The 24,497-nt window shown below is 44.4% G+C and overlaps 1 protein-coding gene across 1 annotated transcript in view; it reads right to left on the reverse strand.

The window, feature by feature from the left end:
- Window positions 1-24,497, reverse strand: part of gldc (glycine dehydrogenase (decarboxylating)) — a 213,882-nt gene that overhangs the window by 106,223 nt on the left and 83,162 nt on the right. The window contains exons 9-16 of the mRNA XM_068030712.1: window positions 24,234-24,339; window positions 24,014-24,153; window positions 14,542-14,622; window positions 12,272-12,369; window positions 11,013-11,097; window positions 10,871-10,912; window positions 9,698-9,840; window positions 3,331-3,406 (exon numbers count right to left, since the gene is read on the reverse strand). Of these exons, the coding sequence (XP_067886813.1) occupies window positions 3,331-3,406; window positions 9,698-9,840; window positions 10,871-10,912; window positions 11,013-11,097; window positions 12,272-12,369; window positions 14,542-14,622; window positions 24,014-24,153; window positions 24,234-24,339 (771 nt within the window). The remainder of the gene's footprint in view (window positions 1-3,330; window positions 3,407-9,697; window positions 9,841-10,870; window positions 10,913-11,012; window positions 11,098-12,271; window positions 12,370-14,541; window positions 14,623-24,013; window positions 24,154-24,233; window positions 24,340-24,497) is intronic.

Here is a 24,497-nt window from a genome sequence, read left to right on the forward strand (position 1 = left end):
CTCCTTCAGCACAGCTTTGATATCCTCTTTGACCAGTAATGCAACTCCTCCACCCCTTTTACCTCCCTCTCTATCCCGCCTGAAGCATCGATATCCTGGGATATTTAGTTGCCATTCATGCCCTTCCCTCAACCAACAACTTGTCATTCATTGGAAGTTCATTCTTTCACCCCAAGTGTTAAATCTCTTTCTCTCCATTCTCTCTCACCTTTTCTTGTGTCTCTATTTTATCAACGTGAATGGTCACTGATCTTTAAACATTTACTCCCTTCTCTGATGGAAGCACATTTGACTCCTATCTCAAAGTTAGGAAGTCAAGACTTATGACAAGCTTATACAACAACAACAACTTGTATTTATATAGCACTTTTACCATAATAAAACATCCCAAAGCACTTCAGACGAGAGTTATAAAGCAAAGTTAGACACTGAGTCGCATATTCAGCCTGATGGACAAAAGCTTGGTCAAAAAGGTAGGTTTTAAGAAGCATCTTAAAGTAGGAAGGTGAGGTAGAAGGTTTAGGGAAAGAATTCCAGAGCTTAGGACCTAGTCAACTGAGGGCGCAGCCACAAGAACACAAGAAATAGGAGTAGAAGTAGACCATATGGCCCATCGAGCCTGCTCCACCATTCAATACGATCATGGCTGATCTTGGGGTTCAATTCCACTTTCCTGCCCCCTCCCCATATCCCTCAATTCTCTGCAAGACCAAAAATCTATCTATCCCAGCCTTAAATGTATTCAATGTTGGAGCATCCACAACCCTCTGGGTAGAGAATTCCAAAGATTCACAACCTTTTGAATGTACTAATTTTTCCTCATCTCAGTCCGATTAACGACTAAAATCAGGCATGCTCAAGAGGTTAGAACTAGATGAGTTCAGATATCTCAGAGGGTTGTGGGGTTGGAGGAGATAACAGAGATAGGGAAGGGTGAGGCCATGGAGGGATTTGAAAATGAGAATATTAAAACTGAGGCTTTGCTTAACTGGAAGCCAGTGTTGGTCAGCGGGCACAGGGGTGATAGATGACATGGTGCGAGTTAAGGACATGGACAGCATAGTTTTGGATGACCTCAAGTTTATGGAGGGTAGAAGGTGGGAGGCTGGGAAGGAGTGCATTCGAATGGTCAAGTCTAGAGGTAACAGAGGCACGGATGAGGATTTCAGCAGCAGATGCGCTTAATGCAGGGTCAGAGTCAATGTTACAGAGGTGGAAATAGGTGGTCTTAGTGATGGCACGGATTATCTAATTGGAAGCTCATCTCAGTGCCAAATAGGACATCAAGGCTTCAGACACAGTCTAGTTCCTTCCCACAAACTAAAAAGATCATAAATTTTAACGTCTTTCAGTCTTTTGTCCCTCCTACACCTTCAGGCTTTTCAAACCAAAGCTTGCATTACTATTCTCTACATCCTAATTTAACTTGTTTTCTAATGTCATTCTTGGTAGTGCCTTACACTATTGACCATGGTGCCTCACCTTGCTTTTAGCCTAAGTAACACTTATTGCACACAATTCTTAACAAGAAAATGCTTTGCCACGGCTCAACCTGCTAACGCACTTTTATAAATGTAAGAATGCAGCATTACTGCCTCAAGAATAATGATTTTCAAAAAAAAAATGCAAGTAGCATCTTTTGAAGTACAGTAATGTCAGGAACAAAACAGCAATTCAAGAGTTTACATCCATGTTTCTTCCTCCTTTTACCAAATGCAGTGACTCAATTCTGGGATAGATTCCTTGTGCACACTAACTCAAGCAAGTTGCAATTCTTTGTGTATGAGTGACTGCAGGCTATGCAACTACTGGAGCATCGCAGCCAAACCAAATTCTGCTCTCATCTTGCGTCCTGGCTATCTTCAGGAGTAGGAACCCAAGCTAGTCTTAGGCACTCCAGGTTGTAGCACCGAGTCCAGTTGCCGCAATTTTGCTATTGCTTTGGCAAATATCAGCTAATAGCACAAAAGGTTCCCGAGTCAAATCCCTGCTCTGTGTTACACGGCAACACTCTTCCGCGACCGGTGGGCACCGCAGGGACTGGAGTGCATTGTCGACGCCGAGAATGGCATTTTAGTTTGAGTTTCCGGTTTATTTATCTGTTTTTAATAAAGTTATTTTTTAAAAAATGGCAACACTCCAAAAAGTGATTCTTCACGCACAAAATTTTCCGTTTGTGGTAACTAAAGCTGCTGCTTTATTTTAGCAGCTCCTTTGGTGCCATTTTCTGAATTCATAAGCATATTCTAATTTCAACAGGGATAAATCATTACAAAATATTAGGAAAAGAATGTATCTCAGTGAAACTGGAATGATAAAAACCTTAAACACAGTATAAGTACGGTAAGAACTGAACTGGAATACCCTTAATGCATTCTTAAATGAGGGAAAAAAGAGCAATGGATCAAAGATTATGGAGACCTCACATTTTGCTCAAAAAACCCTTATGCAGTTAAATAAAAACTTTTTTTTTAATTGAATACACATATATAAATGGAATGGTTTTATTTTCAGGCAAACATTATAATTCACAACCAACAGAACTATTATAATTCTTTGATAATCAGTGAACTGCCCCATATAATCAACGTGATCCCATTACAACAGTTCAGAGTGCGGGACGTAACTTTAACCTAATCTCTGTTGGTCAACTGTCTCTGGTCCATTATTAGAAGTTAACAATTAAAACTGTTATGCAGAGCAGTCAAAGGTTACCAGGCTGTGTCCGGACAGCACCACCACAGCCTTGACTTGAACGCTGACGATATTACTGAATGCTTAACATGTTCATTTGACATTCTTCCATCAGCAACAGTCATTTCTGGGCTACATGGTCATTTTGAAAAAGACGGGGATAAAGGACCCTAACAAAAACCTCAATTTTTGCCATTTTCAAATCATTCACTTCCAATATCAATTAGCGACTGAATATAGTCAAGCTGTCTTGCTGGTTAGTGAAGGATTACAAATGTATCATTGATACTTGTGGCAAAGCAAGATTTGAGATGGAAACAAGACTACTGTTAAATAACAGTTTAAGAAATCCTCAGCTCTCTCCCTCTCCTGCTGAGTGGGTAAAAGCACCACATGTTGTTTACTAACCACACAGACAAGGCAAATGCCAGGTTCAATCCCTACTGAGCTGATCACGGCTGAGAGGGCAAAGGAGAGACTGCGTTCGGGTGAATAAAAATCATACTGACATTCTGCTTCTGACGGAGATCCAGGGAGCTATGCTCGGAAGTGCACACTGGATGTGGATCCGGGTATCATCCCTCCCCCCACCCCCCCCCCCTCGAAAAACAAAAGTTTATCCGTTACGTTACTTACAGTTCTCTGGTGCTCTCCTTTTGAATTTAAATAAGCCTTGATTGCTGCCAATCCAGCATATTCACCCTGGGCACCACTACATAACAGAAATCAAAGTAAAAGCACATAAATATTACAAACCAGAGAAGACATGTGAACAATGGATTATTGCCATTTTCTAAACCTTCCCCCCACCCCCCTTTTTTTTTTAAGAAATAAAGGAATTCCCTTTCCTGGAGGGCAACTTGTATTTCTTAAATCTAGGCAGATCCCTAATTGGGAAGTGTGAAAAAACATTGGCAGATTGACAAGCTCCCCCCCCCGCCATCAATGATTACTCAAGTGTATCAGAGCAGGATCTGTGTCCGCCGAAATCAGAGGCGGTTGATCCCACCAGAAATTCCAGCGACAACTAATTTAAATAATGCTGGCAGGCTAAAGGGGTTACTCCTGCCAGCAGGTGGACAGTAACCCAGGAAACTTGTGAAGGGGGTAGAGTATGTGGAAGGAGGGGGGCTATGGTGTGAGCCAGACAGCCATAACCCCAATGACCCCTCTGCAGCGTCAGAAGAATTTTAATGACCTCACTGGATTAGGAAACGTACGAGTTAGGAAAGGCGAGTAACAGGACAGATAACAGAATCACAGTGAAGCATATGGGTATTCCCTGGAACAAATCAAGTACTGGCCTTTAGGGTATCGCATGATGCCATATCCCTTGATCCAAAAGTAGTGCCACTTAGCAGTGATCATATAAGTGTCTCAGATTCTGTAACTCATGCTGGCACCTTGAAGTCTCTCAACCCTAGGCCCTAGCTTCCTCTCACCTATCATTATTACCACCCATTCCACAAATCTTTCTTGTTTGCGACTGCCGAATTTGCATTCTTCAATGCCAGGGAATGCCAAATGTTTGGAGGAGGACATACCAATACGCGTTATTAACACCATATGAAGAAGTATCAATGGCAATAACAAGCTTTCACTCTGCCTGGCGGTTATGCCTTCAGTGAGTTCAACAGAATCTTCAACTTTCCATATTTAATGTTTCTACATATTTTTCAATCTGTACTCTACACCTGATACCGTGATCCATAAAAGTAGCTCACGAAGATAGGATGTTTCTCAAGTGCACCACCATTTATAGTACTGTTTCTTCCTCCAAAGACTGTAAGCCAGGAGACAACAGAGAATGTGTCTGAGGGGTAAAGAACATGCAATCCCTCTAACCTCTGGCTGTACTAGCAACCACTCACCCACCCATTCATTCACCCTCTCCCTTGCACTCAGCAGTTCAGAGACATCCACTTGAGAAGGAACAGATAGCCTAAATGAGAAATTAACACATGATCAGGCACAGAGCACAAGACACCAGAGGAACCCCCTAGCAACCCAAAGCAACACTAAGCATTGATGTGAACTGCAGAGTATCAGTTCTGCATAGTGACATTATCGATTACCCAATTTGTTACTGCCACCTCTGCTTCTCAATATCTTGCAAGTACAATATTTAGAGAAGTTGGTTAATTGACATATGTGGCACATTTAACAGTTATCCAACAGGTCACAAAAGTCAGTTCTATAACGATAAGTCATACAAACACTTAGTTGCCACACAATACAAGCACTACGTTGTAAAGGGGACACTGAATTTGTTTGTTTTTATATACTGCTGAAGCAAGTAGTCAGATTAGACAACATTCAAAAGGTGAAATACTTTACACAGAGGGCATATCATCAATAATTCAAGATACTGGTGTTTGTTTTTCCACAAGGGCGGCAGACAAAAATGCTGAATTGGCATTTTATGCACTAACTGATTAACAGGATTAGCGCTGCTGGTGCATTGAACACCCAATGGCATAGAACAAAACTTCAGTCTGGATCGATATACATATTGGGCTTTCCTCGAGAAGGAGACCTGCCATTTAGTGACAGTGGAAGAGAAAGCTTCTCTCCCTCTTTTTTTTGTGCCTCTTTTCTCAACAATTTTCTCCTATTGCCTCCTGGAGGCACTGACACTGCCTTGCTGTACAGTTCCACAGATCCTGGTCGCTCTCTGGCGGCTTGCCCAAGTGGCACATGCTTTACATCAGTCTTAATGGTGAGTGTTGACTGGGTGAGCCCAATCACTCAACATCCACACACATGCATCTCCAGCAGGGATTGGTGGGGACTGACTACATTTTCCTCCCAAAGGCATTGAGCCCAAGAGTTCTTCCAGCCATCTCAAGGGCGTGGCTAACTTTACCAGAAGGATATGGCAACCTGTGTTGCATCTTTTCACCCCCCGAAGCTTTATCTTTTTTGTATACTTGTTGCTTTATTGATTTCTTCATATTTACTACCTCCGTTTTATTTTTCAGGTGACTGATGTAATTGGGAGTGGTGTTTGATATTTTACTGGTGCTCACTAATATACCAGGCTCTTCCGAAAAACTCTGAAATTTTCAAAACTGAGCGGATTGGCAATTTATTGATGACCGCAATATCAAGTTTATCGCATTACAGTAAAAGTCAAAAAAGTTGGTCAGCTCATCAGTGCAGCAACCTTGGCACCAATATCTAAAATACTATAAAGCAGTGGAATATTTTTAAAAATGGAAGAAATTATTCAGCCAGTTGTTCAAAAAAGACCCCATAAAGCTAAATAGAGGTCAGTGAAATCTTCTGTTAAAAATGGGAACTGCTGAATCTTTACTTTCTGTATTTCTAGTCTGAAGTATTATCAATTCCAAAGTGCATTTTTCTTGGTACCTATCAAAATGGACTTTCAATGGCTCATTTTCTTATCAAGTCCAAGTTATCTTAATCACGTTATAACATTTAGCACAATTACAATGTTATATACATAATCAGTGTGTTCCTTTCTCAATAAACGATAGTCAATCAGATCTGTTGTAAATAACAGCATTCCAAAGTAAAGTTTAGTAGACTAATCAGAATCATTTTTATTACATATACAATACAAGAGGAGCCTGTAGGACATTTAGGAATTAAGTGAAAGCAGAATCAGGCTTGAATATAATGTTCCCTGTAATAAAATATCCTGCTGATGATTACTGTCTAGCATACAGGGGAATGATTAACCTAGGTGATGTAACATTGAGCCTTGATTGCATATTGAACTGCACTGAGTCAGCAACATCAGGACAGAACATGCAAAGCCAATTACATAACTAGTGTGAATTTCTATTTCAGATAAGGAGATTCCTGTAGCCTAAAGTATGCTTACACTTCTTTGTTGCCATGATTGAGATCATCCAATCAGCTGCCTCTGCCCCCTTGCCCACTAAACTGCTGATCACCCAACTTGCCCTCCTGGTCCCCATGCTAGCCGATATTGTTAATCATTCTCTCACCTCAGGCACTGTCCCCTCTCCTTCAAATCTGCTGTCAAGATCCCACTCATCAAAAGAACCAACCCTTGACCCCATGGTCCTTGTAAACTACCATCCCATCTCCAACCTCACTTCCTCTCTGAAGTCCTTGAATGTGTTGTTACCTCTCAAATGCATGCCCATCTTTCCTGGAACTCCATGTTTAAATCCCTCCAATCATGTTCCCCACCCTGCCATAGTACCAAAATAGCTCTCAAAGTCACAAATGACATCCTATGAGACTGTGACAAATGTAAACTTTTCCTCCTTGTCCGTCTCGACCTGTCTGCAGCTTTTGACATGGTTGACCACACCATCCCCCGCCAACCTCTTTGCACTGTCGTCCAGCTGGGTGGGTCTGCTCTCACCTGATTCCATTCTTATTTATCCAGTCAGCCAGGGAAACACCTGCAATGGCTTCTTTTCCTGTTCCCACACCGTTGTCTCTGGTGTCACCCAAGGATCTATCCTTGACCCCCTCCTATTTCTTATCTACGTGTTGCCCTTTGGCGACATCATCCAAAAACAGTTAGTTTCAGCATGTACGCTGACGACATCCAGCTCTACCTCGCCACCACCTCTCTTGACCCCTCCACTGTCTCTAAATTATCAGACTGCTTGCCCAACATCCAGTACCAGATAGACACAAATGTCCTCCAACAAAATATTGGGAAGACCAAAGCTATTTCCAAAAGCAAAATGCACCACATGCTGGAAATCTGAAATAAACACAAAAAATGCTGGAAATACTCAGCAGGTCTGGCAGTATCTATGGAGAGAGAGAGAGAGAGAGAGAGAGACAGGGTTAATGATTCAGGTCTGGCAGTATCTATGGAGAGAGAGAGAGAGAGAGACAGGGTTAATGATTCAGGTCGATGACCATTCATCAGAACTCGGAAAAGTTAGAATTGTAATAGATTTTAAGTAGGTCAAATGGGCAGAGTGGAAAAAGAACAAAAGGGGAAGTCTGTGATAGGGCGGAAGACAAGAGACATTAAATGACAAATAAGTTAGTGGTGCAGAGCCAAAGGGAGTAATAAATGGGACAAGTAAAGAGGAGGCGTGAATGACAGAATAATGAACCGCTGCCATCCAAAAGCAAAACAAGAGAAAACAAGACAAGACTGAAACAGGCAAAGAAAAACAAAAAGGGAGGCAGATATTACAATCTGAAATTGTTGTGTCCAAAAGGCTGTAAAGTGCCTAATCAAAGGATGAGGTGATGTTCCTTGAGCTGGCGTTGAGCTTCATTGGAACACTGCAGTAGGCTGAGGACAGAGAGCTCAGCGTGACGGCAAGGTGGAGAATAAAAATGGCAGGCGACCGGAAGCTCCGGGCCATGCTTGCGGACTGAATGAAGGTATTCCGCAAAGCAGTCACCCAATCTACGTTTGGTCCCCTCTGTGTAGAGCAGACTGCATTGAGAGCAAAGAATACATTATACTAAGTTGAAAGAGGTACACATAAATGGCTGCTCCAACTGGAAGGAGTGTTTGGGGCTTTGGACGGTGAGAAGAGGAGAGGTAAAAGGGCAAGTGTTGCATCTCTGGCCCTTGCATGGAAAGGTGCCATGGAAAGGGGGTTTTGGGGGTGATTGAGGAGTGGACCAGGATATTGCGGAGGGAACAGATGCTTCAGAATGCTAAATGGGGAGGGGAGGGGAAGATGTGTTTGGTGGTGGCATCGCGCTGGAGGTGGCAAAAATGGCGCAGGATGATCCATTGAATACGGAGGCTGGTGGGGTGGAAGGTGAGGGAAAGATGAACTATTGAGGGAGGGGAAAGGGTGAGAGGAAAAGTGCGGGAAATGGGTTGAACACAGTTGAGGGCCCTGTTAACCACAGTGGAGGGTAATCCTCAGTTGAGGATAAAGACATTATCAGAAGCGCTGGTGCAGAAGGTTGCATCAGCAAAACAGATGCGACGGAGACAGAGAAACTGGGAGAATGGAATGGAGTCCTTACAGCAGGCAGGAAGTGAGGAAGTATTGTCAAGCTATTTCCACCTCTGTAAACATCGCCCGACTCTGCTCTTTCCCCAGCACATCTGCTGCTCAAACCCCCATCCATGCCTTTGTTATCTATAGACTGGGCTATTTCAACACACTCCTGGCTGGCCTTCTGTATGCTACCCTCTATAAACTTGAGGTCATCCAGAACTCTGCTGCTCGCACCAAGTCTCACTCACCCATTGCCCCTGCTTTTGCTGGTCTACACTGGCGTCTGGTTAAACAATGACTTGATTTTAAAGTTCTCATCCTTGTTTTCAAGTCCCTCCATGACCTGACCCCTCCCTATCTTTAATCTCCCCCAGCCCCTCAACCCTCCAAGATACTGGCACTCGCCAATTCTGGCCTCCTGAACATCCCCGATTTTAATCGATCCACCATAGGCAGCTGTGCTTTCAGCTACCTAAGCTCTGGAATTCGCTCTCTAAATTTCTTCATCTCTCTCTTTCCTCCTTGAAGACCCTCCTTAAAACCTATCTCTTTGACTAAGCTTTTGTTCATTGGCCCTAATATTACCTGATGTGGCTCAGTGTCAAGTTTTGTTTGGCAATGCTCTTGTGAAGCGTTTTGAGACGTTTTACTATGTTAAAGGCGCTATATAAATGTAAGTTGTTCCTATGAGCCCTGTGGTACTGTATTTACAGTGGTTACAATTGTAAGCTCATGCAAAAGTAATCTAGCAACAGACAAAGTGCCTTTTAGAGTCCAAAAGATACAATAGCACGTATTGAGAGGGTTTTTATTTTCCTTTCCAATCAGCAATCAACAAATCTAATCAGCCAAGCTGCTGTAGGAATAATCATTTTGACCAAATTCCAGGGCATCATACATAAAATGTGGTGCAGCAGAGAAATCCCTGGTAAACAGGGTAACAGGAATCACAAGGAATAGCAGTTGTTGTCCTGGAGGGGCTGCATTAATTATGTGACGATTCTACTGGGACAAACAGCAAACACCGGAATCTTAATAAAAGATAGAGTATTAAAAAGTTGAAAGCCTACCTATTTGGCTGGAAAGAGATTTTGTCATATCCTGTTATTTCACACAAGTCCCGTTCCAGTTCATGGAATAACTGCTGGTAGCCTTGAGCTTGATCCAGAGGTACAAAAGGATGGACATTTCCAAATTCCAGCCACGTGATGGGCTGAAAGCAACGTATTGGGGGCAGGGAGAAAGGAGGAAATACAACATTCATTATAAAATCTATCATATAACTGCACTTACTGCATATTCGTACAATTTCCAAAACACAAATGAGTGACTTACATACTGGACTGTATGGCACTTTTACCCCTTTAATTAAGTAGCTGTAACCTAATGATAATCCAGATTAAGATCTCTACATTCAGTATAGTTTTTGTACTCGTTGGCTTTAGGTTTTATGTGACTTAGGACAGGTCCACCCAAGTAAGGTTTGGTTAGGGCACAGCTCCAGCTCCAGTTGAAAACTATTGTGTGATTTTGACATATTATTGTGGGTGTACAATGGACCTTCACTTGAGACTATGGGGACAATCAGTGAAAAATCAAATTTACACACATCTGATTGTTTCATAATCTGTACCTATATGGCCCTTGGTGACCCAAATATACACTGCACAATGGTTTCTTGTGACTACGCAGACTCCATAAACTGGGAGGCTAGTGGTAGATGAGGAGAACGCCTTACCCATGGCCTTGCAGTTCATGATGGGTGACCAGTGTCATTTGAACATATAAAAATCGCTTGTTAGGCTACATGTAGATCTGGTTTTCCTGTATGCAGTTGGTGCCGGCTACCTCAAGGCAAACCAATCCTGCAGTAGGAGCCTTAAACAGGTATTGTGCAAGACCTTAAGTGGCCGTTTAGTGCCTATGCGGCTGAATTTCCAGGTGTGAGTACCAGGTGAGGAAGCCAGTGCTACAAGCACAAGCCTTTGCACCAAAAGTACACTTGTAAATGCTCACTATCTTGAAAGCAGATCGGAATCGGGTTGTGTTGTCCTCCTAAACAGGCAAGACTAGCATTATGTTGCCAGACCTGCTGAGTATTTCTAACATTTCTTGTTTGTGTTTCAGATTTCCAGCATCTGCAGTATTTTGCTTTTATTTTAGCAATATGTTGTGTTCAACTTCAAGAAATACAGGTAGTCAGTTTTGTAGTTAAAGTGACATGAGGAATAAAGCACACTCACAGTGAGCTCCGAGGAACTGTTCAGCTTCATTGTGCAAGACCCCTGGTTCAAATAGAGGAAAGAAAATGTGTAATACACAATCACTAATGTCTGGGGTTACATATTGAAGTGGAAAAAAAATATGAAAATAACAATCACCCACCAGCGGAATCATGCTGTGAACTAGAGAAATATCTTTATTTTCTAATTTCTTCATGTACCGGACAATATTTGTTTCTGAGTGATAACTGAAATATACAAATTAACAAATGAAGTGCCTAAAACATGCAATTATGTATAAATAATAAAATTATTAAATGAATATCAAGCTTGACACATAACATTAAAACAGTTTTAAGAAATGTTTTGTTTAAGGCGGTTTCAGCAATTCAGGTATCGTCACATAGCTCACCACACCAAAATAATTACAAGTGTGAAGTGACAAGGCTGGTCTCACACTCATCTTTAGGCCAGACATTTATTGTCGTTTATGGAAGTGGTCCCATAAGGGGCAAGGGAAAATGTAATCATACGGCATTAAAACTTTATTAACAACGGTGTATAGAACGTTTTAGTGTATCTAAGGCAACCTGATGATGTCCAAATAAACTTAATAATTGATTCAGTTATGTGGAAAGATTAGAGAAACTGAGATTATTTTTCTTATAGCAGAGAAGGTCAAGGGGAGATTTGATAGAGGGGTATTCAAAATGATCAAGGGTTTTGATAAGAATGGATGCTGAGAAACGGTTTTTACTGGCAGGAGGGCTGGTAAACAGAGGACACAGATTTCAGAACTGGCAAATAGTCCAGAGGGGGGATGAGGAGAAGCTGTGGGTTATGTTCTGGAATGCATTGCTTGAAAAAGTGGTGGAAACAGATTTATTAGTAACTTGCAAAGGAAATTGGATATATACTTGAAAAGGAGAAATTTGCACAGCTATAGGGAAGAGCAGGGTGTGGGGTGTGTGTGGGGGGAGGGGAGTAGCTGGATAGCTCTTTCATAGTGTCAGCACAAATACGATGGGCTGAATGGCCTCTTCTCTGCTGTAAATTCTATATAACTATGGTAACAGTAAATAAAATCCCTTGCCTTTTCAATGAGAACTTGAATTTTTGAAGATCAATTAAAAGACTTAAAAGATGATTTGGAAAAGGTGGAAAAAGGAATAAAAGAATCTCCCAATTTTTTGGGGTTTTAAAATAATTCGATGCCCCATCTACTATAAAGCATTGATGCTCAAGATGAACCATATTTTGCAAACATATCCACTGGTAACTTAGAGCGAACTGCAAACACTTTAACAAGGAAGAGACAGATACAGGTACAAACTGTGACAAGTGAACGCACTTATTACTCATTTACAGCAGCTTTACTTCAATGGATTAAGTTGCAATCGTAGCACAAAGCTGCTTACTAACCTGCTGAAGACTGGATGTGAGAGGAATTTGCTTGTCCTCTTAAACTGTGTGGCCAAGATACCCTTTGGTTCATCTCCCATGCTCTCAGCTATTAACTCCTTTAAAAAAAACATTTAATACAGTAATTGTTGAAGACTGCACCAAACTATTTTTTAAAAATAACTTGGAAGGGCTGTAGTCAAGAATATTTTATTTCTCCTTTGCATTCACACTCAGAAATATAGTCCACTATAAATTTTGCAATATTACCCAGATGGATCACCACATTGTTAAACTATATACTATACATGGAGTTAGGAGCAATTTATTAGCTTAAGATCACCTGGGGTTAGGGGCAATTTATTAGCTTGGATAGAGGATTGACTAACCAACAGAAAACAGAGTCGGGATAAATGGGTCCTTTTCTGATTGGCAAGATGTAACCAGTGGGGTGCCACAGAGCTCGGTCCTTGGGCCCCAGCTATTTACAATCTATATTAATGACTTGGATGCAGGGATAGAAGGTACTATAGCCAAATTTGCAGATGACACTAAAATAAGTGGGATAGTAAGTTGCAATAAAGAAATAAGAAATTTACAAATGGATATGGATAGGTTAGGTGAATGGGCCAAAATTTGTCAGATGGAGTTTAACGTGGATAAGTGTGAGATTATCCATTTTGGTCGGAAGAATAGAAAGACAAATTATCTAAATGGAGAGAAACTTCAGAGTGCTTCGGCGCAGGGGGATCTGGGTGTCCTCGTGCATGAATCGCAGAAAACTAGTATGCAGGTGCAGCAGGTAATAAGGAAGGCAAATAGAATTTTGGCATTTATTGCTAAAGGAATAGAGTATAAAAGTAGGGAAGTGTTGCTACAACTGTACAAGGCATTAGAGAGACCACACCTGGAGTATTGCATACAGTTTTGGTCCCCTTACTTGAGGGGGGATGTAGTTGCATTGGAGGCAGTTCAGAGGAGGTTCACTAGATTGATTCCAGAGATGGGGGGGTTTGTCTTATGAAGAGAGATTGAGCAGTTTAGGCCTTTACTCTCTGGAGTTTAGAAGAATGAGAGGAGATCTAATTGAGGTATATAAGATGATTAAGGGGATTGACAAAGTAGACATAGAGAGGATGTTTCCTCTTGTGGAGCAATCTAGAACGAGAGGTCATAGTTTTAAGATAAGGGGTAGCAGATTTAAAACAGAGATGAGGAGAAATTACTTCTCTCAAAGGGTCGTGAGTCTGTAGAATTCACTAGACCAGGGTGTGGTGGACGCCGGGACATTCAGTAAATTTAAGGAGGAGATAGAGAGATTTTTAATTAGTAAAGGGTTGAAGGGTTATGGAGAACGGGAGAAAGTGGAGTTGAGGCGGAGATGAGATCAATCATGATCGTATTGAATGGCGGATCAGGCTCGGGGGGCTGAATTGCCTACTCCTGCTCCTAGATTTTATGTTCTCATACACGGCTATAGCACATTTATAGCAATCTCCCAGGCAGATCCCATTCAATGTCAATTGCCCTCATCCCTTTACCCATTCCAAGTTAAGTCACCTAAGCAGGCCACAGTTAAACTTTCATTCTAAACAATGATGCTCTCACTAACATGCCTGCTCCACAAATATATCAGCTTAAGGCCTCAATCATTGCACCCAGCAAATGCAAGCATGATCTTGGCTCAGTGGTAACAATTACATTTCAGTCACAAAGTTATGTGTTCAAACCCCACTCCAGGGACTTGAACACATAATTCATACTGCTACTTCAGTGCAGTATGAAGAGAATGTTGCATTATCAATGGTGCCATCTTTTAGCCGAGACCCCATCTGAAGCTCAGGTGGACGTAAAATATCCCAAGGTGCTATTTGAAGAAGGCTGGGAAGATTTCCCAGTTTTCTCGCCAACACGGATCTCAACCAACACCACCCAAAAAGATTAATTGATCATTAATCTCACTCCTGTTTGTGGGATCTTGCTGTCTGCAAATTGACTGCTGCACTTACCTACAGAAGTGACTACCCTTCAAAAGTAATGCATTGGCTGGGAAGTACTTTGGGATGATGTGAAAAAGGCTATATAAATGCAAATTCTCTCTTTCACCATATACTTAAAGTTGACCCCATATTTTGCACACTAAGAGAAGGAGAGATGAGCAAGTTACACTCTGCAATTTTTACTTCTCCATGAGAGTGAGTTGAAGTACTGCAAACATAACCTACTTTTAAAATTCACCATACATTTGTATCACAGAAACAGCTCTAATACATTGCATCAAAAGTACTTACAGCAGATGATTCACAGCCAAAAACCCAGAGGAGGTCATCTAGGTCTCTCTCAGTCACTGTTTCATCGAGGGAAACTCCCAGCTGTCAAATGAAAGTCAACATTGTGTGTTAAACCTAACAATTAAAACTGTACTTCTCCAGATGGTACAACATCTAATGCACCAACAATAGCAAACTCACACTGCAATTCTACTGCAAGGAGGACAGAATGTGCAGGGTTGAAATTTAAAAAGGAAATTAGGAAAGCAAAGAGAGAGCATGAAAAAGTATTGGTAAGTAAAACCAAGGAAAACCCAAAAATGTTTTTTACAAGTACATAAAGAGCAAGAGGATAACTAAGGAAAGAGTAGAGCCAATTAGAGGCCAAAAAGATGTCCTTGGTGTGTCCAAGACGTAGGCATGGTTCTCCACGAATACTTGGCGTCTATCCTCACAAAAGAGGGGAACAAAGCAGACACTGTAGTTAAGGAGCAGCGTGAAATATTGGTTGGGATAAATGTAGTGAGCGAGGAAATATTTACGTGTTTAGCATCTTTGAAAGTAGATAAATTGTCAGGCCCAGATAAAATGTAGGGAAGGAAGGAAGGAAATAACGGAGGCTCTGACTATCATTTTGCAATCCTCTCTGGTTACAGGCATGGTGATGGAAGACTGCTAACATTGTACCCTTGTTTAAAAAGGATGAAAGGGATGGCCAGAGTAATTAAGGGCCTGTCAGCCTTGCCTCGGTGGTGGGCAAATTGGAAAAAAATTCTGAGCGACAGTATTAATTGTTATCTAGAAAGGCACAGATTATCAAGGAAAGTCATAATGGATTTGTTAAGGTTTTAACCGTCTAACATGGCTGAATTTACTGAGGAGGTAACAAGAAAGGTGATTGAGGACAGCATGTTTGATATAGTCTACATGGATTTTAGCAAGGCTTTTGACAAGCTCCCACATTATGCACTAAAATAAAAGCAAAATACTGCAGATGCTGGAAATCAATGAAAGGTCAGACCTGAAACGTTGGGCTTAATTTTATGAGTGTGCCGCAAATCACGGCAATGTGCTCCGATATCGCCGGTCTTCCCGTGTAGATGCACAGTCACTGAGCCCCTGCAATATTCTGCATGGGGGCTCATTTAAATGGAGGGGGCGGAGCTGCCGGCCCTGATGACATAGAGGGGGCGGCCGTTCCGTCCCCAGCAACGGCGTTGGTGCCAATTTTGGATAGGCCGGGGCTGTTCTCTTTGGAACAGAGGAGGCTGAGGAGAGATTGAATTGAGGTGTATAAAATTATGAGGAGCCTAAATAGAGTGGATAGGAAAGACCGATTTCCCTTAGCAGGAAGTTCAATAGCAGGGGAATAGATTTAAAGTAATTGGCAGAAGGATTAGAGGGACTTGCGAAAAAGGTTTTTCCACCCAGAAGATGCTGGGGGTCTGGAATTCACTGCCTGAAAGGGTGGTGGAGGCAGAATCACTCATCATATTTAAAATGTACTTGGATATGCACTTGAAGGGTTGAATTTTGTTAACCTGTTGCAGTTTGTGGGGGTGGACCGGAAGTGGGTGCCGTTGTCACTTGTCACATTTGCAGCCGGCCCACCGCAATCATGCAGAGTACAGTCAATTATCATGATGGAGGCGCGGATGATAGTGCAAGATAACTCTGGAGCGGGGTTTGGGGCCATATTTAAAGCTCTGCCAGTCCTGCTTGCATTTCTGCCATTTATTCTTTGTTGAATCTGGTGTGGGAGTGTCTCCTGCAACCCCCGCCTGCGGGGAAGGACACCGCAGAATGGCAGAGGCAAGACACCGGGTGGCCCCACAGTTTAGTGATGCCTCCCTGGAGATTTTTCTCCAAGCGGCAAGTGAAAGGCGGGAGCTCCTCTTCCCCAGGGATGGCAAGAAGAGGTCTTCCCGCATGACCAAGCAAGCCGGGCTGGAGAGCGCAGAGAAGGTCAACAGCCGTGGTGTCACCCCCTCCCCCCACTGAACATGGGTGCAGTGCAGGAAGAGTCAATAACCTCCTTTGTCCTGCCAAAGTGAGTACTCCACATCTCTCTCCTCTTTGGGGCACAAAGGCGCTGGCAAAGGCGGATAGGCATCACCACATCTCGGCCACAGGGCACCTTCTTTCACATCTCATCCCTATTACCTCCCCTGAGAGCAGACTATGTAGGATACCTCAGCAGGGATGAGGGCTACCACGAGCAGAATGGTTCTCTTGCGCATTCTGCAAAGCCTTACTATGTTCCTCTTTTCACTTTCAGGACAAGCAGGGCCCATAACAACATGGAGACGTCAAGGACTGGTGGAGGGATTAAAGATATATGGCCCCTCTCTATGGCTGAGGAAGAGGCACTGGAGTTAGCGGGGACCCAGGGCAGCTGCTCAGTAGTGGATGGTGAGACTGGAGTCTGTGCACAAGAGAATGAGAATTGTCTTCATTTGACATCCAATATACTTCTGGAGATCCACATCACTGATGGCTGGCATGGCAAGATCTGCACAGCCTATCCCACACGTCTGTTCTTTAATGCAGGTTGGCGTCTGCAAGAGGCTCCAGCAGAATGAGGACAGCCATCGACCAGTGAGGAGGAGCAGTTAGATGATGCACCATCACATGACTCTCCTGCACCTTCCACCAGCACAGATACTTACACGCTGGTGGGTTTGCGTTTGGTCTTAGATTCAGGGTCACAATCTGGTGAGAGCACCGCACACGCACCCGAGCAGCTGGCTGAGGGCGAGACAGCCAAGGCCTGCTGAGCCCCAGGCTGATGAGCCTCTAGCAGGATATGTTGGAGTTAGAGAGAAAGATAAGGCAAGATCTGGCGGATATGTGCAAGGCCGTGCGCAGCCATGAGTGGACGATGGAGGAGTCCATCCATTCTATGATTGCTGCTATATCTCAGGCATGTGAGCTCACTGCTTCCTCCATCGAGTGGTTGGCGACCCTCATGGAGAGCCAGATCCCTCAGATGCATGCAGATCTGCACACCATCACCTTGGCCATGAGCTCAATGCAGCAGTAGCAAGGCAAGAGAAGGACCAACCCCCTGGAGTCTTCTCCAGCTTTGTCCTTCTATGCTCAGCAGGGAGGTGCAACTGAGCCTTGAAAGGGAGGAGGAGCGGGTGAGCTCCACAACTGGCGGCTCCCCTCAGGGCGCTCAGTGTGGACAGTGGCTCCTCAGCCCCTCCAGTGAGCCCAGCTCCAGTAGCCATGACGCCTGAGGAGAGTCCTGCATCTGTGCAGGAAACCCGCAGGCAGTTGGGGCCCTCCAGGCCTCAGGCAGCCAGAGGACAGCCGCCAGAGTCTTCACAGGCCAAGGGGCAGCCTGATCAGCAGCTTTCCTCCAGCCCAGACCATGTAGGAACACTCGTAAATATATTAAGTAAACATCTAAAACACACTTGGGGTTCTACAGGTGTCCGACATTTGCCAGCTGTTTTGTGTTATAAAGTTTTTCCATTTTTGAAGTTAACATTCATTGTGGAAAATGCTTACTCTTTCATGTCTTAATGGTGAGATGCTGACTTCGCCCTTCCCCCTCATTGGGCTGCCAGTGTAGGCACAGGCTGCCTTTGGTATGCATCCCAGATGTACCAGAGCACGTGGTTCAGCTGGGCGCTAGGCACAGAACCCAATAGAAAGGAGGCGACAGAGTGAATACATTGAGGTGAGTCTTTATTGAGTTCACTCTAAGAGGCCATCATGGTGGCTGGAAGCGGGCAAGTACGAGATTGTCTCCTGCCTCCTTGGCCCATTGCTCAATTTGCCTAGCCTCCGGTGCAAGTGATTCAACATCCAGTGCTGCCTGCTCATCATCCTCCCCATGTTGTCTGCCTCCATGGAGGAGTGGCATTCAATCATATCCTCTACCTGCAAGGCCTCCCCCCTCTGCAGTGCTAGATTGTGCAAAGCACAGCAGACCACCATGATATGAGAGATCCTTGCTGGGACATACCGCAGAGCTCCACTGGATCAATCCAGGCACCGGATCGCAACTTCAGCAGCCCAATTGCCAGCGCGATGCGCGTGTTGGATCTCTCCTCCACTGCAATGCGAGGATTCCTCACAGGTGTGAGTAGCCATGTCTTCAATGGGTAGCCTTTGTCCCCGAGAATCCATCCCTGAAGGTGAGCAGGGGGGCGGGATGAAAAGCTGCTGCCGCTGGGACTGTCGAAGTATGTAGGTGTTGTGGCTGTTTCCCGGGAAGCGAGCAAACACCTGCAGGAACCGCCTTCAGTGGTTGCAGACCAGTTGAACGTTGATGGAATGAAAGCCCTTCCTGTTGATAAAGGCGGCTGGCTGGTCCGTGGGAGCCTTGATGGTCACAAACCAACAATCCATCACACCTTGCACCCGGGGAAATCCAGCAATGGCCCCGAATTCAAAGACCCCCTCGGCCAGACTGTCAGGGTCAGTCTGGTAGCGCACATAGTCACCGGCCCTCTTGAACAGGGCATTGTTCATATTCTTGATGCAGCGGTAGGCTGCTGCCTGTGAGGCCCCACATGTCCCCCCTGGATCCCTGGAAAGATCCTGACGTGTAAAAGTTGAGTGCCAAAGTGATCTTCAGGGCCACTGGCACAGGGTGACCACCGAATCTAATAGGTCGCAACTCATCCTGCATCAGGGCACATAAATCGGTGATGGCATCCCTGGAGAGCCATAGTCTTCACTGACACTGCTGTTCTGGCATTGGAGGCAGCCGATTCGGGTCCAGTACACTCGCTGGCACAGATGGACCCTTCTTGGCATGGCCGGCTGCTGTTGCTCTCATGTGAAGCTTCACAGGCAGGCACAGCTGCCTCTTGGCCCTCCCTCCATCAGAGGCACTGCATCACACCATGGGGATCCCAAAATACAGAGTGTATGAGACCCAACCAGGTGATCAGCAGGCCTCCAGAGCGCTGTCCTTGTGGAGGCGGAGTTTCTTTGGCATCTTTGTCTTTGCTACTCCTCTTGGCTTATACGCTAATGGCCCTCAGTGCCCACCCTTGCTGAGAGTCAACCCTCTCACCCAATAGTATGGCCACCCATGTAGGCAACCCATGCAGACTAAAGGCCTGCTACCTGACGTGAACCCGACGACATGTGTCGGGTCCGGGTCGGGTCGGGCCCCTCATCCGGGTGTGGGCTTTCGGGCTCGGGTCGGGCTGGGCTGAGTCCAGGTCGGGCCGGACACACACGGTAAGTGCTCTGCTGGTAAGTATTGAAATTTTTAAAAAAAAACTTACCTGAGCTGGATCGAAACTGAGTCTGCGCAGTGACGTCATCACGCATGCGCTGCAGCTTCCTGGAGGTTCTGAGTCGGAAGTTAAGTAAAGGGATGGTCGGGTCGGGCTCGGGTCGAGTCGAGTCGGGTCGGGACCAGGCTCAGGCCGGGTTGGGGCAAAATCGGAGGACTCGGGCCGGGTCAGGTTCGGGTCCGCTGTGGATCTGTCGGGTCGTGTCAGGGCCAGGCTCGGGCTGGGTCGGGCTCGGGTCTGCTGTGGTTCTTCTTCCCGACCTGAGCAGGCCTTTAGTACAGACCACCCAAGACCAATCCATGCAGAGTGCACAGCACAATAGGCCGACAATGCCTCTGCTGGCCACCTTGCTCGGTGCTGCCACCTTTCAACAGCCAAGGATCCAAAGGCACGTGAGGGTCCACTGGTCATCCACTTAATTCAAAGTCCCCCGTTAAATCACTTTCAATTGCATGCAAATGGACTTTAACTACCTGTTCAGCAATTTAAATTACACTCCATCGCGCTGGGACGGGGACGCTACCTTGGTGCTTTCCCGCCACTGGCTAAATGCAGAACGAATGTCACAACATCGGATTTCTGGATGGATGTGAGCGATACTATTCTCTGGCGCCACCCTCTCCCCCCCCCATAACTGACAAAGCTACAGACCAAGAACCGGAAAGTGGAATTCGTCTGGATAGCGCTTTTCCAGCCAGCACAGACATGATGGGCCAAATGGCCAGCTGGTAGCTTTGAAACTGCACAGCCGGACAATTCAGCACTTCTGGGAGAGGAATTTGTGAACATCACCCATCTTACATCAGCTCATCTTCCACTAAAACTATACATACTTTCATCACCTCCAGGCTTGCATATACATCTCCTGGCAGGCGTCCAACCTTCCAACGCCCTTTGACTGTTGCTCCTACCCAATCCCTCACCAAGCAGCCCTTTTCCTGTTTTGCTGACCTACATTGAGTATAAAATTTTAAATTCATATTCTTGTATTTAAATCCTTCTACAGTCTCACCCTTATCTCTACAACCTCTTCCACCCCGACAACCCTCCATCCCTTTGACTTTCCCCCACCACTGCTGTTTGTACCATTGGCTGCCGAGATGCCACAATCTGTAATCTCTCCTGCTTCAAAACACTACTCCTTGACCACACTTATGGTCACCCATCCTAATCTCTACTTATTTGGCTTTGCATCTGCTTTTCCTCATGCCCCTGTGAAGCACTTCGGGACATTTTAATGTTAATGGTGCTACATAAATGCAAACTGTTGTTCGAACAAGAGATAGAGAAAAGTGGAGAAAATGGAAAGTAAATTAACAAATGGGGAAACAACTGAATTGGAACCCGATCTTGAGCCTGGCATTCATTACCCTATATATTTCCATTCGTGAAGCCCCACTGGACTTTTAACATTAAAAGGAGGAATGGAAATGCAATCTATTGGGCTGAAGAGGGAAAACAAAGACATTCTAATGTACGGACTGTAGTTCTTCAAACTGTCTGGCGGTGTTACAACAACAACTTATATTTATATAAATGCCTTTAACACAACACAACATTTCACATGCATTATTAAACAAAATATGACACTGATCCACATCAGGAGATATTAGGTCAGATGACCAAAAGTTTGGTCGAAGGGGTCAGTTTTAAGGAATGTCTTAAAGGAGGAAAGTGAGGTGTAAAGGTGTGGGGAGAGAATGCCTCAGCTTAGGGCACAGGCACCTGATAGCACGGCCACCAATGGTGGAGTGACTAAAAATCAGGGATGCTTAAGAGGCCAGCATTAGAAATCAGAGATATCTCAGAGGGCTGGGGGACTGGAGGAGATTACAGAGATAGGGAGGGGCCAGGCCATGGAGGGATTTGAAAACAAGGATGAGAATTTTAAAATCAGGACGTTGCTTGGCCAGGAGCCAATGTAGGTCAGCGAGCACAGGGGTGATAGGTGAACAGGACTTGGTGCAAGTTAAAACATGGACAGCAGAGTTTTGGATGATCTCAAGTTTATGGAGGATAGAATATGGTAGACCAGCCAGGAGTGCATTGGAATAGTCAAGTCCAGATGTAACAAAGACACGATTGAGGGTTTCAGCAGATGAGCTGAGACGGGAGCAAAGTCGGATGATGTTATGCAGGTGGAAATAGGCGGTCTTAGTAATGGTATAAATATGAGGTCGAAAGCTCGGGTTCAAATGTAACACCCAGGTTGCAAACAGACTGGCTTAATCTCAGACTGTTGCCAGGGAGAGGGATGGAGTCAATAGCTGGGGAATGGAGTTTGGAGCAGGGACTGAAAACAATGGCTTCAGTCTTCCCAATATTTAATTGGAGGAAATTTCTGCTCATCCCATAGTGGATGTTGGATAAGCAGTCTGATGGTTTAGCAACAGTGGAGGAGTTGAGAGAGGTTGTGGTGAGGTAGAGCTGAGTATCATCAGCGTACATGTGAAAATTAACATTGAGCTTTCGGATGATGTCACCGAGGGGCAGCATGTAGATGAGAAATAGGAGGAGCCAAGGATAGATCCTCGGGGACACCAGAGGTAACGGTGCAGGAACAGGAAGAGAAGCCTTTGCAAGAAGTTCTCTGGCTACGATTAGTTAGGTAAGAATGGAACCAGGTGAGTGCAGTCCCACCCAGCTGGACAACAGTGGAGAGGTGTGAGAGGATGATGACGTGGCCAACCATGTCAAAGGCCGCAGATAGGTCAAGACGGAGGAGGAGGGAAAATTTACCTTTGTCACAGTTACATGGGATGTCATTTCTGACTTTGATAAGAGCTGTTTTGGTACTGTGGCAGGGGCAGAAACCTGATTGGTTACCGGATGAGAAGCTGTCCCAAAAACCTCATGGTGGTTTGTATACATGCAGAACACCAAGAAGAGTGAGTGATTCTGGCCTAGACAGATTAAAAAGGTACGAACACAAGTAGTGTAATTTTAACCTAACATGCCAAGTGAGCATCTGACGGGATTGGGTGGATTGCTGAATTTACACCCCTCGATAATACTCTCCATTTATTGGGTAAAACGAGTGTTCCGCCCAGCTTCATCAGTTTCCCAACTGGTGGGTTACATTAAAACTGTTCTCCAAGATTCTACACTGATATACTAGCAAATGTCAAAACTGAAAAAAAAGGACTTTTCTAAATAGCCAAGAGTATAAGGGACAAGATTAGCCAGGTTAATGCACAGGGGTACAGGGTGTGAGCTGAGAAGGCCCCAGACAAATCTGAAGCCACATAATTCCCCCAATGCTGCTGTGAGCAACCTGGAAGTTATTTGAAAGCTGGATTACAGACATGAACCAAGAGATTATTTTTGCTCTCTGATTCTTCACAGGCCTGAGACCACGGTGCAGAAACTGGGACCTGAGAATTTCTGGTGTGTCAAAACACAGAGGTAGAGTTTGCTGCCAGTTCTCTGATCTCACATGAGCTTGACAATATTGGTCCCAGACTCTGTGATGCACAGGCATCGTGCCACATCTGAGAGACTGGAAGTCAGCCCGGTAAAGGGCCTCGGGCTTATGTGCAAGTTTTTGGTGCCTGTCACACTACCACCTCATTGTGAAGACTCCTCTGAATGTGACTAGTGAGCTGCCAGCGCTTATCTGCACTGACAGGCATTTTGCTTTGGGGGTGGAGTGAGGGATGGTAAAGACAGGAGGAACCCTGGCTGAGTTTCTTTTCCTTTCCAGAGCCAGGGGATGCTGATGTTACTGTCTAACAAGTTCTGTTGATGGATGTTAAACACCGAGTAGGTAAAGGTAATAGGGTGAATAGGTGTTGGGTGTTGATTAGTTAATTATACTCATATGTATATATATAAAGAAGAGACAGCCAGCACTGGCTGGGTGTTGTTAGGAATGGAGTAGTGAGCTCTGTGGCAAGCAATAAATAGTCTCCACCAAAGCATCCTAGTCTCAATGTCTTCTTCACAAACAGGCTTGGAAGCCTCTCTAATGGCTGAGGCCAATTTCAATGTTCTGCCATCCTGGTTGAGGTCAGCTAAAGCAATGCAGACCTGAGAGCAAGTCTGCCCTGGCTTGGAAACACGCTGGGTGATGCATTAGCCGACTAAGTATTAGACAGAAATCAACCTGTGTGTCTTTTTTTTTTAAAAGGCTTAGAAAGGGAAGAATATCAACATGTTGTAGATATTCTCAAAGGAAGAGTTTATAATTGTCCAATAGAAAGTAATATTATAGCCAAAAGATAACTCACCATACAATTACCATATCCTCGGAGGTTCATCTGTCGTTGGGCAGCCCTGTTAACTATCTCCTGGGTAGCCATACCACAGTGGATCTTCAGTGTATCAAAAAATATTTCGTGCTGTATTTTATGCCCAGCACGCTTCAAACCTGATTAAAAAGAGATTAGATCAGAACTGCTTTTAGTGACAAATTTGAAACCAATTTTTCCTTTCATAAATAAGTCTTACCTTCAGCTAGAATTAAAGTAGCGTTGTGTACTCTTTTTGCAATGTGTTTCAGTCCATTAGGGCCATGATAAATAGCAAACATTGCGGCCATATTAGCCAAAAGTGCCTAAAATTAGAAGGAACAGTTTTTAAAATTTATTTCTGAAGAGGAATAAAACATTTGTCAGAAAGAAGTCTGCGTCACAATCCAATCTTAAACATCTGTTAACCACAAATTCATTGGAGAAACTATCATAAGTCTTACATAATTTTACATTCCAAAAG

This window comes from Heterodontus francisci, chromosome 4, assembly GCF_036365525.1.
Source record: "Heterodontus francisci isolate sHetFra1 chromosome 4, sHetFra1.hap1, whole genome shotgun sequence".
NCBI classification, from domain to species: Eukaryota; Metazoa; Chordata; class Chondrichthyes; order Heterodontiformes; family Heterodontidae; genus Heterodontus; species Heterodontus francisci.